The 14,338-nt window shown below is 49.5% G+C and overlaps 2 protein-coding genes and 1 long non-coding RNA gene across 3 annotated transcripts; 1 reads left to right on the top strand and 2 right to left on the bottom strand.

Moving 5' to 3' along the window:
• Positions 1-101: 101 nt before the first annotated feature.
• Positions 102-1,871, bottom strand: RNASEK (ribonuclease K). Its single transcript, XM_046676634.1, has 3 exons — positions 1,662-1,871; positions 902-978; positions 102-490 (listed from the first exon to the last, which is right to left on the bottom strand). Exons 1-3 carry the CDS (start codon positions 1,737-1,739, stop codon positions 349-351), a joined length of 297 nt encoding a protein of 98 aa, XP_046532590.1. The 5' UTR covers positions 1,740-1,871; the 3' UTR covers positions 102-348.
• A 124-nt stretch (positions 1,872-1,995) lies between these two features.
• Positions 1,996-9,936, top strand: LOC124247412 (uncharacterized). Its single transcript, XR_006890717.1, has 3 exons — positions 1,996-2,223; positions 4,138-4,218; positions 8,353-9,936. It is a non-coding gene; the product is annotated as an uncharacterized LOC124247412 (long non-coding RNA).
• Positions 3,520-12,881, bottom strand: ALOX12 (arachidonate 12-lipoxygenase, 12S type). Its single transcript, XM_046676633.1, has 11 exons — positions 12,774-12,881; positions 12,555-12,658; positions 12,134-12,294; positions 11,113-11,256; positions 10,077-10,286; positions 7,467-7,553; positions 7,077-7,246; positions 6,450-6,571; positions 4,439-4,539; positions 4,151-4,321; positions 3,520-4,028 (listed from the first exon to the last, which is right to left on the bottom strand). Exons 1-11 carry the CDS (start codon positions 12,824-12,826, stop codon positions 3,849-3,851), a joined length of 1,503 nt encoding a protein of 500 aa, XP_046532589.1. The 5' UTR covers positions 12,827-12,881; the 3' UTR covers positions 3,520-3,848.
• Positions 12,882-14,338: the final 1,457 nt, after the last annotated feature.

The raw sequence follows: 14,338 nt of genomic DNA on the forward strand, positions 1-14,338 counted from the left end.
CCCTGCTTCACTCCACTTCCGTCGAGGGGTCGGGGCTCCCCATCTGGAGGCCCATTTGCAGCCCAGCTGCCCGTCCCCCAACCCAAACACAGACACAAGGCTTAAGAGTGCAGTTTCTCTTTATTGTGGTACGGGACAAGGCGACGGGGCCGGAGGGACAGGCAACGGCCAGCCCCAGCCTCCCTCCAGTGGGGCCGGGCGTCAGAGATTGGAGAAAAAGGAATTCAGCCTCTCGCCAGGGAAGCCCCGTCCCGCAGACGGCGCCAGAATGGGGTGGGGGGTGGGAACGGCTGCGGGGGGGAGTCTTTAAATAGAGGGGGGACTGGAGCGGGGAAACGCGACAGTGCTCTAGCGCACCATGTATTCCTTGCGCTTATTGAGCCGAACTTGGCAGAAAGAGAAGCCTCCGAGGAGGAGGTAAAGGCCCGCGGCGATGAAACAGTTGTAGCTGACTTGCTCGTACAGGCTGTATATGTTCTGGGGGCCATGCCTAGGGGTGGGGATTAGGCAGAGAAGTGTCAGAAACATTAGTAACAGCCAACACTTACTATGTGCCAGGTACCGATCTCAGCACTTTTATGTGTACTGTCTTTATTCAATCTTCTTCATAACAATATGGGGTGAGTTCTCTTATAGCATCTACTTTGTAGAGGTGGACGAGGCGCAGAGAAGTCAAGTAAAATACCTAAAGAAGCCACATCTAAAGTGGTGGGTTTAGGATGGCCGCTGAGGTCTGACTCCCGAGACCGCTCCTAACTGTACGCTAGAGAGCAGCTCTCCGCACCCTAGCCTCCGTGTCCCAAGCATCCAGCCTCCTGCAATTCCCCGCCCCAAATTCTGACCACAGGCTCAGCCACCTCCCACCTGCACCCAGCCCCGCCTCTCCGACCACACTACTTACTCAAAATCTTTCTCGGTGAAGGGAACGTCCTCTATTAGTACAGCGGAATGGACTTTGAAAAAGATTCCGAGCATTATCTGAAAAAAGGAAATTGGGTGGGTTGTTGAACTCAGGCACCTAACCTGGTCACTCCCTAAAGTCCTCCCACTTTTAATGTTGCCACAACACCTGGGTTTGGGTATCACCAGAATGAGCTGGGATTAGGGGTGGTTGTGCTAGATTCGGACTCGGTCACCCGGAATAGAGCGTGAGGTGGTGACAGAGAGACCACTTGGCTGGGGCAAGGGCAGAAATAGTGAGCAACCCAGATTATCCTCCTCTCCAGAGGCGTCATTATCACGGGACAGGGCGGAAGGGGTCAGGGGCAATCGGCACTTCATATTTCTTCCTGGAGTGGGGAAGGTAGAATCCTGGGGAAACACGGCCCCAGCTACCCATTTTTGGGAACAAGCGCTCCCTTTCCCCACTGCCCTCCATTCAGCTCAAGCATCTATCAAGAGCCCAGCTTTTCATCTTCCCTTGAGGGATCTCCAAATTTACCAGCCCCGGCTCCCATTCCAAGCTCCAGCTATCCCCGCCCCCTACCCCACTCCAGTTCCCCATTTCTCAATCTCAGTTCTCTCTTGTTCTTTAGCGGCTAATCAACCACCCTCTCCAGCCTGCCTGCAGCTTTCTAAGGCCTGGAGTCTTCTAGCTTTCCAGCCCTCCAACACCGGGGTCCCTCAGGCCCTCTCCGGTCCTTGTCGGGCAGTCCCCTCACCAACATGATCACTCCCCAGGCGCTGAGGACGATGCCGCAAGCAGCCAGCTTGGGCCCACAGCACAGAAGCGACGCCATGAAGAAGGGAGTCGGGGATCGCCTAGATGTGTGCCGAGGGGAAAGGCGATGAGAGGAAGCCCAGAGGCGCCCGGCGAAAGCGAGCTGGGCTGGGGGGCTCGCACCGCGGAGAACTGAGGGTCAGGAGGGCGGCCGAGGGGGCGTGGCCTCTGGGCGTCACTATCGCGCCGGGGGCCGCCAGGCGGAGAAGGCTGAGCGCCTCTGGCTCCTCTTGGGACTTCGGCGAGAAGTGGCAGTGTCTGCAGTCCGAAGCAGCCCCTCCGGAATTCCTTATTGACCTATGTAGCTGAGGTGCGAGTATTGCAGGAGCAAAGGCCTCCGGTTTCTTGGCTCCCCTCTCTCCAGGTTGGAATGGAAGGAGCCGGCATACCACGTGACCAAGTTTGGCAAGTCACGTGATGAGGCACCGGCCGTAACTACGCCTCGGAAGTCTAGCTGTGGCGGAGCTCCTGGTCACCTTGGCGGTGGGCTCTTAGGAGCAGAGGTTTGGAACTGTCTGATTTTTCTCTTAGATACCTTAGTTTCGGGTGCTATCCTGTGGTGAGAAAATGGTGAATGAGGCCTAGAGGCACACACCGAGAGAGAAAGGTGCTATCTCCTTGCTACTCATCCCTACCTTATAAAGTAGATGTTCCGACGCAGTACAAGGAGACAGGAGCCCCTTCCCGAGGCCAAGCGTGCTGTTGTGGCTGGAACACTTTAAAATTGCTGAGGGTTCTTGGCATTGGAAATACGTAAGTAAAGTTTTGTTACAAAGCATGGAATACTGGATGCCAGATCCAGGTAAAATATGGGCATTAGGAAAAGTACAGGGAAAGCAGACTTAATAATGAGCGAGTCGTGAAGGTGAGTGATCCTGCTACATGTACTGGAGAAAGAAATAAGTACACAAAAATGTCACTTTGCTTCCCTACGGTAAACTAAGGAAACTGACGATAGGTTATTTGAATAAGAAAGGGTACAAGACTTTAACAATATGAATAGATCATCCTTTCCAAAGTAAAGGTTGTATACTTCAACGGCGAGAGACAGATTTGTAATAATTATCCAGGGAAATAGGGGTGTTTGAAGAACACAATTTTGCACTGGGCTTGTTGTACCCATTCTAGTGAGGACAGAGATCACAGCATAATTGAGAGGGGTCATTTCTATCCCAAGGCCCCAAAACCAAACACTGTCAGCAGTTAGCGTAAATTTGTGGTATTCTTCCATTAATTTTGTGCATGTTGTTCTTAAAAGGGTTGTGGAAGAGACCTTGGAACCTGGGAAAGAGACCCCAGGGTACTAAAGGGGCTGGGAAAGTGGCCTTGAGACATCAGTTTCATGTCTCTCTTGTTTGAGACTGTCTGGGGAAAGAAGACATTTTGGGGTGAAGGTTTTTATTCTGCCCTAGGAGCACCATTCTTATTCGACGACTTTTGGGGTAGGTGTTTAAATAGGAGGAATAGAGGTGGAGGGAAAGTTGCCAAAGGACAGAGTCAGGAATGTTTAAGTTGGCCACCAAGTATGAAGTCTAGCTCCCGGGAAAGGAGAATTAGTTGAGGAAGTTGATTTTTCCAAGAAATCTTCCCTGCCCTCCCTCAGAGCTTTCTTTGGATGTTTTGCAAGTAGAGTCAGTGAGTCGGGCTAGTAGAGGGGACCCGTGTGCAGGTACTGCCTCAGATGGCCAAATCCAGCCCACGGCCTGTGCATGTCCCTCTAGCAAAGCGCTGGTGTTTTTGCATTTTTAAATGGTTGACTAAACCAAAAGAAGAAGATTTGGTGACGCATGAAGTCCCTGTTTCACTGTCTGTAAGGAGTTTTATTCGAACATAGTCACTTTCTTCTACATATTGTTTGTGGCTGCTTTTGTGCTACGGTGGGAGCGCTGAGTACCCGTAGTTGTGATAGAGACTGTGTGGCCTACAAAGCCTAAAATATTTTTTATCTGGTCCTTTACAGAAAAGGTTTGCTGTACCCCTTGGGCTAGTGGGATACGGATGTAGGGGATTTAGTTGGGGGAGGAGATAGAGCCTTAGCAGCAGAGACTTAGGAAACCATGAAATTCAAGATGGAAATGTCAGTCCTGGAGCTGAGCTGAAAGCCTTCCAGGTGGGGGTAGCTTAGAGCTCAGATAGTGACACTGTTCTCTATGTGGCTGGGCTTCAGATATTCATAGGGCAGGTCAAGTTGCTCATTCCGGGCTGTAATCTCCTTTTCCAAGTTTTCCAGATCTGTTTGGAATTGGTTTAGTACAGCCTTGGCCTTGGGACTTGAGAAATACTTTTCTTTGTGATGCCCCAGAGGCACCTAAGAAAGAACAAAGGATCGGTCAGTTTCTAGTCCAAAGGCAGAAGCCCCAAGAGCCTAACCCCTCACTCTGATGTCTCCCTTCCAACTGTCACTTCCCTTTCCCCAGAGCCCTCTCTTACCATGTCTGGCTGTCGGCGACCCAGATGCCAGGTGATGGTCATCTGAAGACAGGCCTGTCGGACGTCAGGTAGTGAGCCCATCACTGTGGCCATTGTCACATCTTCCTTGGTGGTGGGTGGGGGCATCCGCATTGTGCACGGGGCGTTAGGGACCCAGGCATACCAGTCCAGCTGGGGGAAGAAACTAGCCCTAGGATCCCGCTACTTAGCATTTGAACCCCCTCTCTCTCGGGCATCCCAAGGTCCAGACACTTGCCTTCAGGGACCTGGGCTTTCAGCTATTCATACCTGGCCCTGGTTGATGGCCGCGTGCTGGCCAGTGCACGTGAAGACACACATGGTAAGGAAATGGCAGAGTTGATTCTGGGACTGGAAGGAGACAGGGAAACCTGGGCAGGAAAGGAACAAGATTTAGAGGTTACAGCATGAGAGGAGAGAGATAAAGGCTGATGTCTTGGGATATCTATATTTTGGAATTGAGGGGTGTTCGTTCATTTACTCATATATTTAAATATGTTTGTATCAGACATGGGTTTCAACTCAGGCTCAAGCAATACAGTTTGGTCACTTTAGGCCAATCACTTAACCTCTCTGAACCTCAATTTCTTCACCTGTAAAATGTAGATGATACCTGCCTTATAAATGAGATAATCTATTGAAATCACCTGGTATGTAACAAGAGCTCAATAAATAATAATTATTGTTATTATGGAAGTGTCAGGGACTGAAGAGGTCTGAGTGATCAAATATCCTCTGCCTCAATAAGTGGTTAAGGATTTAGGCATGCTTCCTCCTATGCCTAGATGGGGAATTAGAAGTGTCTGAGTAATAAGGTGAGGAATAAGAGAAGTCATGGATTTATAGTGTAACAGCCAAGAGAGGCTTTCCATGAAGCTTGTCTCGGGCCACTCTACAGTGGAGGTGGGGGCCCAGAGACCCCATAATCCTATAGTGAAGTAGAACAAATATATTCACCTCCTTTTTATAGATTAAAAGACAAATCAAAGACCAGAGAGATTAAACTGTGTGTCAGGATTGAGTAGTTGGGAAAATGCAGACGCTGACCTTGAACTCAGATTCCTGACTGCTAATCTGAGGCTGTTTTTAATTTTAGCACATTTCCTCTTAAAAAGTCTGTTGGGGAAATTAGGCAAAGGTGAGCTTTGAGAACTGAGGGAGAGTGAAGAGAATGAGAGGTGGTTAGTGGAGGTTAATATTAACATGTGAATGTTTATTTTTATTTTCCAAATGTAGATAGTTGTTGGGAAAAAGATGGCTAGGGAGAGGAAGAAGGGTCTTTTGGGGGCATATGGAGCGTAAGGAGCAGTCCTGAGAAGTACTAGAGAAAGTTTGATTCTGGAAGGGTAGGGATGGTGCGGCCACAGATTCCCTGGGGAGGGGCTCCCTCCAGAGTGCAGGAGTTGGTTTACTGCTCACTGCATCCCCAGGGCCTGACCATAAGGGCTCTCTATCCTCCCCAGGCTTCCTCTACAAATGTTTGTAGTTGCCCCACAGAGGCAGAGATGGTGTGAAGTGTGAGGGGCAGGCACTGAAGGTTGATATGAAGCAGTCCAGGCTGGCCCATGTGTGTTAGAGAGGGGAGGATGAACCTGGGAAGAGCTCAAGGAAAGCTGTTTCTTCCCCAGAGGTTAAAATGCAGTGGGGGGAGCTAGAGGTAGTGGCTAGATCCTAGCAGGGGTGGGGGGAGGCTGGATTGGCTAAAGAAACATGAACCCCAACGGGCAGGGCACTGAGTCTGGGTTTGAGCCAAAGCATGGAGAGTATTGGATTTGTACCTAGAATGACCTTGCGCTGTGGATGTGTGCAGTATGCCTGGACTATCTGTGTGTGCTGGATGGTAGCAGGCAGGAGGAGAAGGAAGGGAAAGCAGAGTGGGTCATCATGGGCTTTGATGGAAAAATCTTCCCATTTATATCCTCAGGTAGGAAAATAGACAACCATAAAGAGAATGTGAACCCCAACAGGGCCTGGGCAGATCTCTCACTGTCTGTGGTTCTGGCCTGACTGGGTTCCGTGCTGTAGCAGGTGTGGGGCATCTGTGACTTGGGATAGGGGGTAGTAGTAGAGGTTGATGGTCAGGGTCTCTGAGGAAGACAATTCTTGGGTATGTAGAATTGTCCTGGGTCTTAGGAGGTGGGAAGGGGATTCAGATGCTTCATGTATGGCTGGAGAGGGGGTTGTGATGAGGGGTCGGGGTCCTGAACCCAGAAGGGCAGGGCTGAGAAGGGGCTCTGGGCAGAGTCTCTGAGGAGCTCCTGTCTCTGGGGAGGGGTTTTACCTCGGTCCTGGGCCTGGCAGAGCCCCACCTCAGTGATCTCCCGACACCAGGCCTGCAGCTCAGGGTCCCCTCTCACGGTGTCATCCCTGTGGTAGAAGAGGTGGACGATCCCCTCCACATACCTGCCCAGAGGAGAAGGGAGGGGAGCTCCTTGAGGGGGGAAGGCTCCAGCCTCCTTCCTCTAACTTTCCTGTGGTCTCTGTCCAACTGACTCTCACTGTGTCTGAGGATAGATTCTTCAAGACATGCCTTTTGGGACTTTCCCTGGCTCTTTCTACACACTAGTGTGGAAAGGAATGAAATGTGGGTCCTTAGTTCTGGGAATTCCCTATATGTGGTTGCTGGCCATTCTTCCAGACAAGAATCCTGATTTGTCCAGATCCCTCAGTCTCCCCCTCCACAGCTTTCCCAACCGAGGCTCTCTACTCCTATTCCACATTCCTCCTGTTCAGACCTCCCCACTGACTCCTCACACTCCCTCATCTCCCCAGGATTGCGTCCTCTCCTCCTCCTGTCTGGACCTTCCTGTTTTCATGTGTTTCTTTTGCCTCATGCTGACCTCAGTTCAGAGCCCCACTCTCCCTCTCCCCGACGCCCCTCCATTTCTCAGCTCCCACTCTCACCCACCGGGCAATGATCTCCCAGAGCCGCAAAGCATCGTGGGCATAGAGAGCACTTGGGATTCCCAGCAGACCTCGGTCAGCCAGATCGTCAGGAGGACAGAGGGAACAGTAGGTCAGCTGGGCCATGGCCTGACGGACCAGCTGCACATGGCCCCCTCCACCTGTGCTCACTGCCTGGGACAAGAGAGATGAGAGGCTTTGAGGGAGAAGATAGAGCAGAGTATATGAGGGGTCAGATGTGGGGTTTTCCCATTTAAAGACATGGGTCTAAAGGGACAGGCTTATGGTTTGAAGGGTCAGGACATTCGCACAGGTTGGTCTGGGATCTTGAAAGTGACAGGAAGTCATAGAGAGTTGGATGATTAGGCAGCCCCACGCCCCAGTCTCTCCTTACCTTATCAAATATACCACCTTCTGAGATGAGCTGGGTCCTTGCCCGGGTGTTGATTTCCATGGTGTAGCGGATGTGTGGGATCAGGAGCTGTGATGGAGATTGGAAGGGGGCAGTTTATGGAGGACATGCTTAGGTCCTTCCTTGTATGGAGTGGCACCCAGCATGGTGGTCTTCTCTCCTCTTTATGCTTTCCTCTCTGCTCCCGCCTTGACAGGCTGGTCTCCTCCTGCTTCTATGGTCACTCCCTCTCATGCTCTTTAATCTGTGCTTCAGGCCTGGAGCTAGACTGAGCTCGGTTTCAATCTATACTTCACTACTCACTTTGATACTCATCCAAGGTAATGGACCCTCTATATGTTAATCTGTCACATCTCCCATCCAGCACCTCATCTGTCAATAGAGAGTGATAATAGGGTCTCTTATCTCAGAAGGCTGTGGTGATGCTTATGTGAGTGATGTATGAAGAGTGTTTAGTACACACAGAAGCTGTTATCATTTATCTTTATTATTTCCACCTTGAGTGTAGGTGTCCTTTAAGAATCAGCCCCTTTTGATTTTCTTTTATGCTTCTGTCATTTACATCCTCATAGCTTAAATTAGCCCCTGTATTCATTATCAAAGCCATACCTCCATCCTCTGGTTGCTTCACTGTTGGGTTTTTGTCAGTTAGAGTTAGTCACAATTAGAGGAGCCATACTGAGCTACCTGCTTAAGCAGCAGAGGGGCTCTTGTCAAATCTGCGTCTTCCCCCAATTGGGCTGTTAGGCCCTCTCTATTTTTAATAGCTTTTTTAAAAATAGCTGTTCCTTAGCTATTAAAAAAGGCCATCTGATCCTCACATGCATTTCTTTTTATCTCAGACTATTTTGTCTTCATTTTTACCCAGTTTATATGCAGGTCTCATGCAGTGTTGCTCTTTATCTGAACTGGTGATGCTGGACACAGGGAACAACCCAGGTAATACCTCTGGTGTCAAGATGTCAAAGCAGCTCAAATTGGTCTGACATTTCTCAGAAAGTTCATGAAAGATGCTGAGTGTCATAGAAAGCCCCAAGTCCGCACGAGGAGAGAAGATACCTGAGGACAAACAACTCCTAGTAATAGTTATAATAATTGCAAGAACTAATTTTTTCGTAGCTTTTAGCCTGTGTCACACTGTTGTGTTATGTTGTTTTATCCTCATCAACCCCACGATGGGGCTCCTGTCATCCCCATTTAGAGATGAGGACACTGAGCATGCATCTGGTAAGTACTGAGGCCAGGATTGAGGATTCTGACCCCGGCAATCTGAATCTGGAGCCTGAACACGTAGCCTCGGTGCCATTTGTAGGCTCAGCCTTCCTGTGTGTCCTGATAACAACTCAGCTGTTTGCCAGGGGATGAAGTTGCTATGGTGAGTGGAGATAGAGGGCTGAACTAGTAAAGTGTGAGTGGAGGCTTAACCTGTTCAAGGTGAGCAGAAGATGGTGATGCAGGAGCACCGTGAGATCAGTAAAATCCAAGATTCTGTTAATCACACTGGTCTCCATCTTACCTGTGTTACCCTGGACTCAAAAGCCCACAGCTACTATTGGCCAGGCTTGGGGGGTTGGAGTAGAGATCCCCAGTGGAAACACAGTTCAGCTGTTCTCCTTACCAGCTACTCACTTGCGTATCTTGTCAGCATTTCAAACTCCACGTACTTAAACCTAAGTACCTTATCTTTGCTTCCAAACTGGCTTCTTCTGACTTTGCTGTTTCTGACAATTGCTCTGGTTCATTAGCTTGTATCAGTTTTGTCCCTTTTCTCCCATGTTCCCTATATCTAAGGTTTCATCAGGATTCTGAGAACATTTTTAAGCAAGCACAAGCCATGTTGCTGCATTCTGCCTAGCAATAGATTCTGAACTCACTTTTTAATAAAATTACAGTATTTCTAGGTTGGTACAACCCACCCACCCCGTAGGGCTCTTAGGTGTTGCAGAACCTTAGACCTCTGACCTTTCTCTCTCCAGTCTTATACTCAGGCATGCTGCAGCTACTGTTTCCTCCCCTCACCAAGTCTGTGATTGTTTTCCTTTTCATTCCCGTCACCACCTTGCCAATCCATGTCCTTCTCCACCTCTCTCCTGGGCAGGTATAGGTAGCCTGCTGGGGTGCTCTCCTTGCCTACTTAGCAGACTCCTCAGTTAGGGTAGAACATTCTCCATCAATACTGTAGGGTTTATGGGCTGTCTCTTGTAATTTCAAATTCTAGTTCCAGACATTGTTCTCTGGTTGGTTCTTATGCACATCACTTGTCTGCCTGGCTCAATAGTAAGTCCCCTAAGGCAGGCATGGGGCTTTTGTTTTACTAACCATATTCCACCTATATACTCCAGGCCCATTGCTAGATTGTCAGATCTCTGAGAATTTCAGAGGGCTACCTTAATAATATGTCCTGAAGAAATGTTAAGTGACTCAACTTAATTAAAATGTCTCAAGATATTGATACAGTCTTCCTTCTTTTCTCCTCACTTTCTTTCACAAATTGCAATAAGTATTTTTTGCTGCCGCAGCATCATTTGATAGTGGGCAGTTTCCTCTCTCTGGCATCTGAGTGGGATGGGACAGGGAGGGTAGAGGATGTACCTTGAAGACAGGGTGTAGCCCTGGGAGGCACCTCATGGTGGCGACAGCGATGACCTCAGCCACCAGATGAGTGTTCAGCAAATGATATTGGAGCTGGTGCAGTTGGAAATCTGAATTTCGGACCCAGGACTTTGCCAGGAGCCAGGCAAGTGGAGGATCTGAGGGCAGGAACAGTGGTGGGGTTGGGGAGCTGGGGTTGGGTGGCTGGATCTGGGAAAAATAAATTAAGCATTTATTGAACTTCCAATTTATGTATGACATTATGGTCAGCATCCTTGGGGAAACAGAGATGAGTAAGATGATTTCCAGGAAGTTATAACCTAGGAGGAGGAATGAGGACCCTTCCACCCTGCCTCTCACTAGCTGTGGTGCCATGCGAGTGCCATGATGGTCGGGTTGAATGCAGGAGAGTCAGAAGCAGGGAGTCCAATAAGAGGATCCTAACAGTGGTTTGGGAGAAAAGTGATGGGGTCGAGTTAGGGTAGGTAGGGAAGGGAAAGGGGAAGCCAGATGTGTGAGATAATTGACAGTACTTGTTAACTGACTGTTGAGAACTGCGAGAGAAAAGATATTCAAGAGACGGTGGGTATTTAGAGTCAGAGACTACTGGGAGATTAAATAGTGATTCTCAAAGTGTGTTCCCAAAGTAGCAGCATCAGCATCACTTTAGAACTTGTTAGAAATGCAAATTCTCAGTCCCACCCCAGACCTACTGAATCAGAAAGTCTGGTGGTGGGACCCAGCAACCTGTGTTTTAATAAGCCCTTCGGGTGATTCTGATGCACACTAAAGTTTGAGAACCACTGGGTACAGGATGAGAACTCCAAAAGGTCATTATGACTCTTGAACAAGTACTTCCAGTTGGGTGAGTCAGAGGAGACCAGACTGCAAGCAAGCAAAGAGTGACATGAGGACAGGTCTCACTGCATTGAGGATGGAGTTTGGGAGCCAGGATCCAGGGGGCTAGGTCCCTGGGGAGCAGAGGTTGGGGTGAACAGACAGCACCGTTGGTAGGGGAATGCCCAGGGTGCCTCACCTGGATGACCATGGGTAGCAGCTTCCCATTGGGTTCCATCTTTAGCATGATAAGGGGTGCAGCCAGGTACTGCTTCTCTCCTCGGATCACGTTGGCTGGAATCCCATCCAGAAGGATGAAGTCGGCCTCAAACAGGGAACTGTTCTGGGGAAAGGAGGAACATATCCATCATTAGAGTTCAGAGTCTACCTGCAGAGGGCCAGGGCAAAGAGGGAAGACATTTAAAGACATTTATGTAGTTTCTTGCCATCATCTCGTATCAGTACCAGAATCCTACTGGCATCTGGTCCCATTTCTGTCATTCTAAACAAGTGAAGTAACAGCCTAGTGAGGGTACATATCTTGTACAGGGATGTGGTAGCAGATCTGGATTTAGAACCAGGCCTGCTCAGGCCAGTTTGCATTACAGGCATTGTAAACTGTCGTGTCAAGACGTCCAGGCCCCTTCCCCATCATCCCTCAGTGGTCTGCTCCCTGTGTTTGGCTCCTACCAGCTCATCGAATGCTCTTTCACTCCCTGTCCAAATCTCACCTCTGCCAAGTACTCCACAGAGGCTCTCCTAACTACCACTGCCACTGAATCCAGCACAAATATGCACGTGGACATGCTCATATCCCACCTTGCTTGTCCTCCTCATATCCAGCTCATCTCTTCCAAACCCAGATTTCCTCCTCCAGGAAACCTCCCTAATTCTCCCCACCTCGCAGCACATTGTCCACTTTTCTCCCTGCCCGTAAACACTGGTGTCAGGAGCACTGACAGGGACTATCATTATCCCTACTAACATCTCTGGCCCCATCTGTGCCCTGGGAATCCATCCTTTTTCCCTCTCCGTGCTGGGAGCTCCTTGTAGTTTTCCCTACATACTTCATCATCTCTAGATTTTTCTACACAGGACTCTGCACAAGGGACAGTGGGTTACCGCAGCCTCCCTTCCCTGACTCATCTTTGGTAATCCCCTTTCACCACTTCTTCTCCCCACACTGCCAAGAGAGAAGGATGGAGGGTGGGAGGATGTACCTCAAGTTCTTTCTCCAACTGGGCCCGAAGCTCCTCCATCCCCGTGGGCAGCACTAGCCGGGAGGGCAGAGAGGTGGAGCGTCTCAACAGCATGGGATTGGCACCGTTGAGGAACTGGTAACCAAAAAACTCATCATCCTGCCAGCGCTGGTGAACCTTCTCTGTGGGGTTGGGGTGGAGTGTAGGAGGAGAATATTTAGCACAGCCCAGATGTCCCTCTCCTTCAGGCCCTACCCCAGTGATTCAGGCATATGACCACCCTGTATCTAGTCCCTGGCTTTTCATTCTTGAGGCCTCTGTGAGATGATCAGGCACTATAAGGTCTCATCTGGCAAGGAGGAATGGGGAACTGTGGAGTGTGAAGTTCAGGGCATCGAAAGGGGTCATCAAGGGGTTATAGAGACCTTGGGGAACCACTGACCAGCCAGGGCGCTCTTCTGGCCCCAGAAGATCTGATCAAAATCTTCTAGGCGGTCCCAGGAGCTGAGGAAGGTATAAACGCGTTTGAGGACCATCTCCAGAGCCCTAGGACAGGAATTGAGGCATGAACCTGTTTGCTCATCCCTCAGGCCCTCACCATTTACCACCATTCTTGGATCTCCCAGGCCTGTTCCACTCTGAGCTCCAGGCATTTTCTCACCCTGCCTTCATTGTCCATTCAAAGTCCCGTCTCTTCTCCTCGTGGAATCTCATATTTGGAGGTAGATCACCCTTAGTCCCTGTAGCTATTGTCACGTGCAACCCTTCCTTCCAGATGGCCCCGCTAGGAGATGGGGACAAAAGTTAATGGAGAGGGTAGAAGTCAGCGATGGAAGAAGTGTCAGGGAAGGGGTGGGACAACTGGGAGGCCTAAGGGAGGTGGTCCCTGGTAGGTCTGCTGTCTTTCCTCCAGTTCTTTCTCTCAGTGCTTCTGGCACACATCCAAAGCATTGTTTCCTGCGAGGTGGCCTGGGAGATGTTAACACAACTGACCACACTGCTCTGTCCAAGCTCATGCTATGCTCTGGCTTCTTCCAATCTCCTATCTCTTTAACTGTATTGCATCAGACTCTTTTGCCTTTTTCTCCGGCTCTGTCTCTCCTAATTAATTCCCTGGCCATTTATTTCATCCTCGCCCACCCCCTTTTCTTGATTTCACGAATCTCAGATCTCATATTCGTCCTAAGACAAAAATCCTGTTTTTGACACCCTGTCATAATCCTTAACTCAAATTTCCCTGTCTGTCCCTATTCTTCATTATCTATGAATTTTATTCTTAATCACCTGAAATGTTCACACCTATGCTACATTATCCTATATTACTTTATGATTCTCCCCTGTCTTGGTCCTCTCCTGTCCACACCTCGACCTGTCCTCCAACAGGACATATTTCAAGTCAGGTGCACTCACATCCCCTGACCTCGCCTTTCTCCATCCTCACCTATTCCCTGGGATAAGATACTGTGTGTGTGCCCCCCTCAACCGTACCCTCCCACCTGTCTTGGAGAACAAATGGTTTCATGGTGCTACCTTTACTTGGTTCCATCTCACCTGTCCTCAACGTCACATAGTCTATATTTGTTAACCTGACTTGTTCCTGCCCTCACTTGTAATTATACTTGCTTCTCAAAGATGCATATTCCGTGTTCTTACCCGTCCTTTCTCTCAATTGTCTCTCCTACTTATTTCCTAAGGTAAAAGATTCTGTATTTTCTGTCATTCATCGCCACCCCCTGCCAGGTGCTCCCTGTCTCTCACAGTGACTTGTTCTTCTAACTTTTCAGCTCTCCAAGGTTATATCATTTGCTTCCCTTAGCTGTCTCCTCTCAGGGGTCACTGGCCATCTCATGTGCCATGTGCTACCCTGCCCTGCCCTAACTTGTTCCCCATCACATAGCGGTCTCCTTCCCACTTTTACTTTGCTCTTCAGTTTTCCATCATTGCTGCAACTCCCATTCCCCGTCCTCCCCTTCTTGGAAGAGGAAACCTTCAGATCGCTTCTCTGTGTCCGCCTATTCTACGTCCAACTTCAGGACTTTATACATTTTTTGTTCCGTTTCAAGCATCTTGTGTTTTCCACCCTTAACCTGCTGAGCACCCACTTTTTCTAGTCTCTTCCGACCTTCATCAGTGCCCCCTCTCCCAGTGGTTCCCGAGGCCCTGCCCCAGTTCCCCGCCGCTGCCCCTCACCGGTGCCCTCGGGCAGGCTCAGCACGCCCTCGCCCT

Source organism: Equus quagga, chromosome 11 (assembly GCF_021613505.1).
Source record: "Equus quagga isolate Etosha38 chromosome 11, UCLA_HA_Equagga_1.0, whole genome shotgun sequence".
NCBI lineage: Eukaryota > Metazoa > Chordata > Mammalia > Perissodactyla > Equidae > Equus > Equus quagga.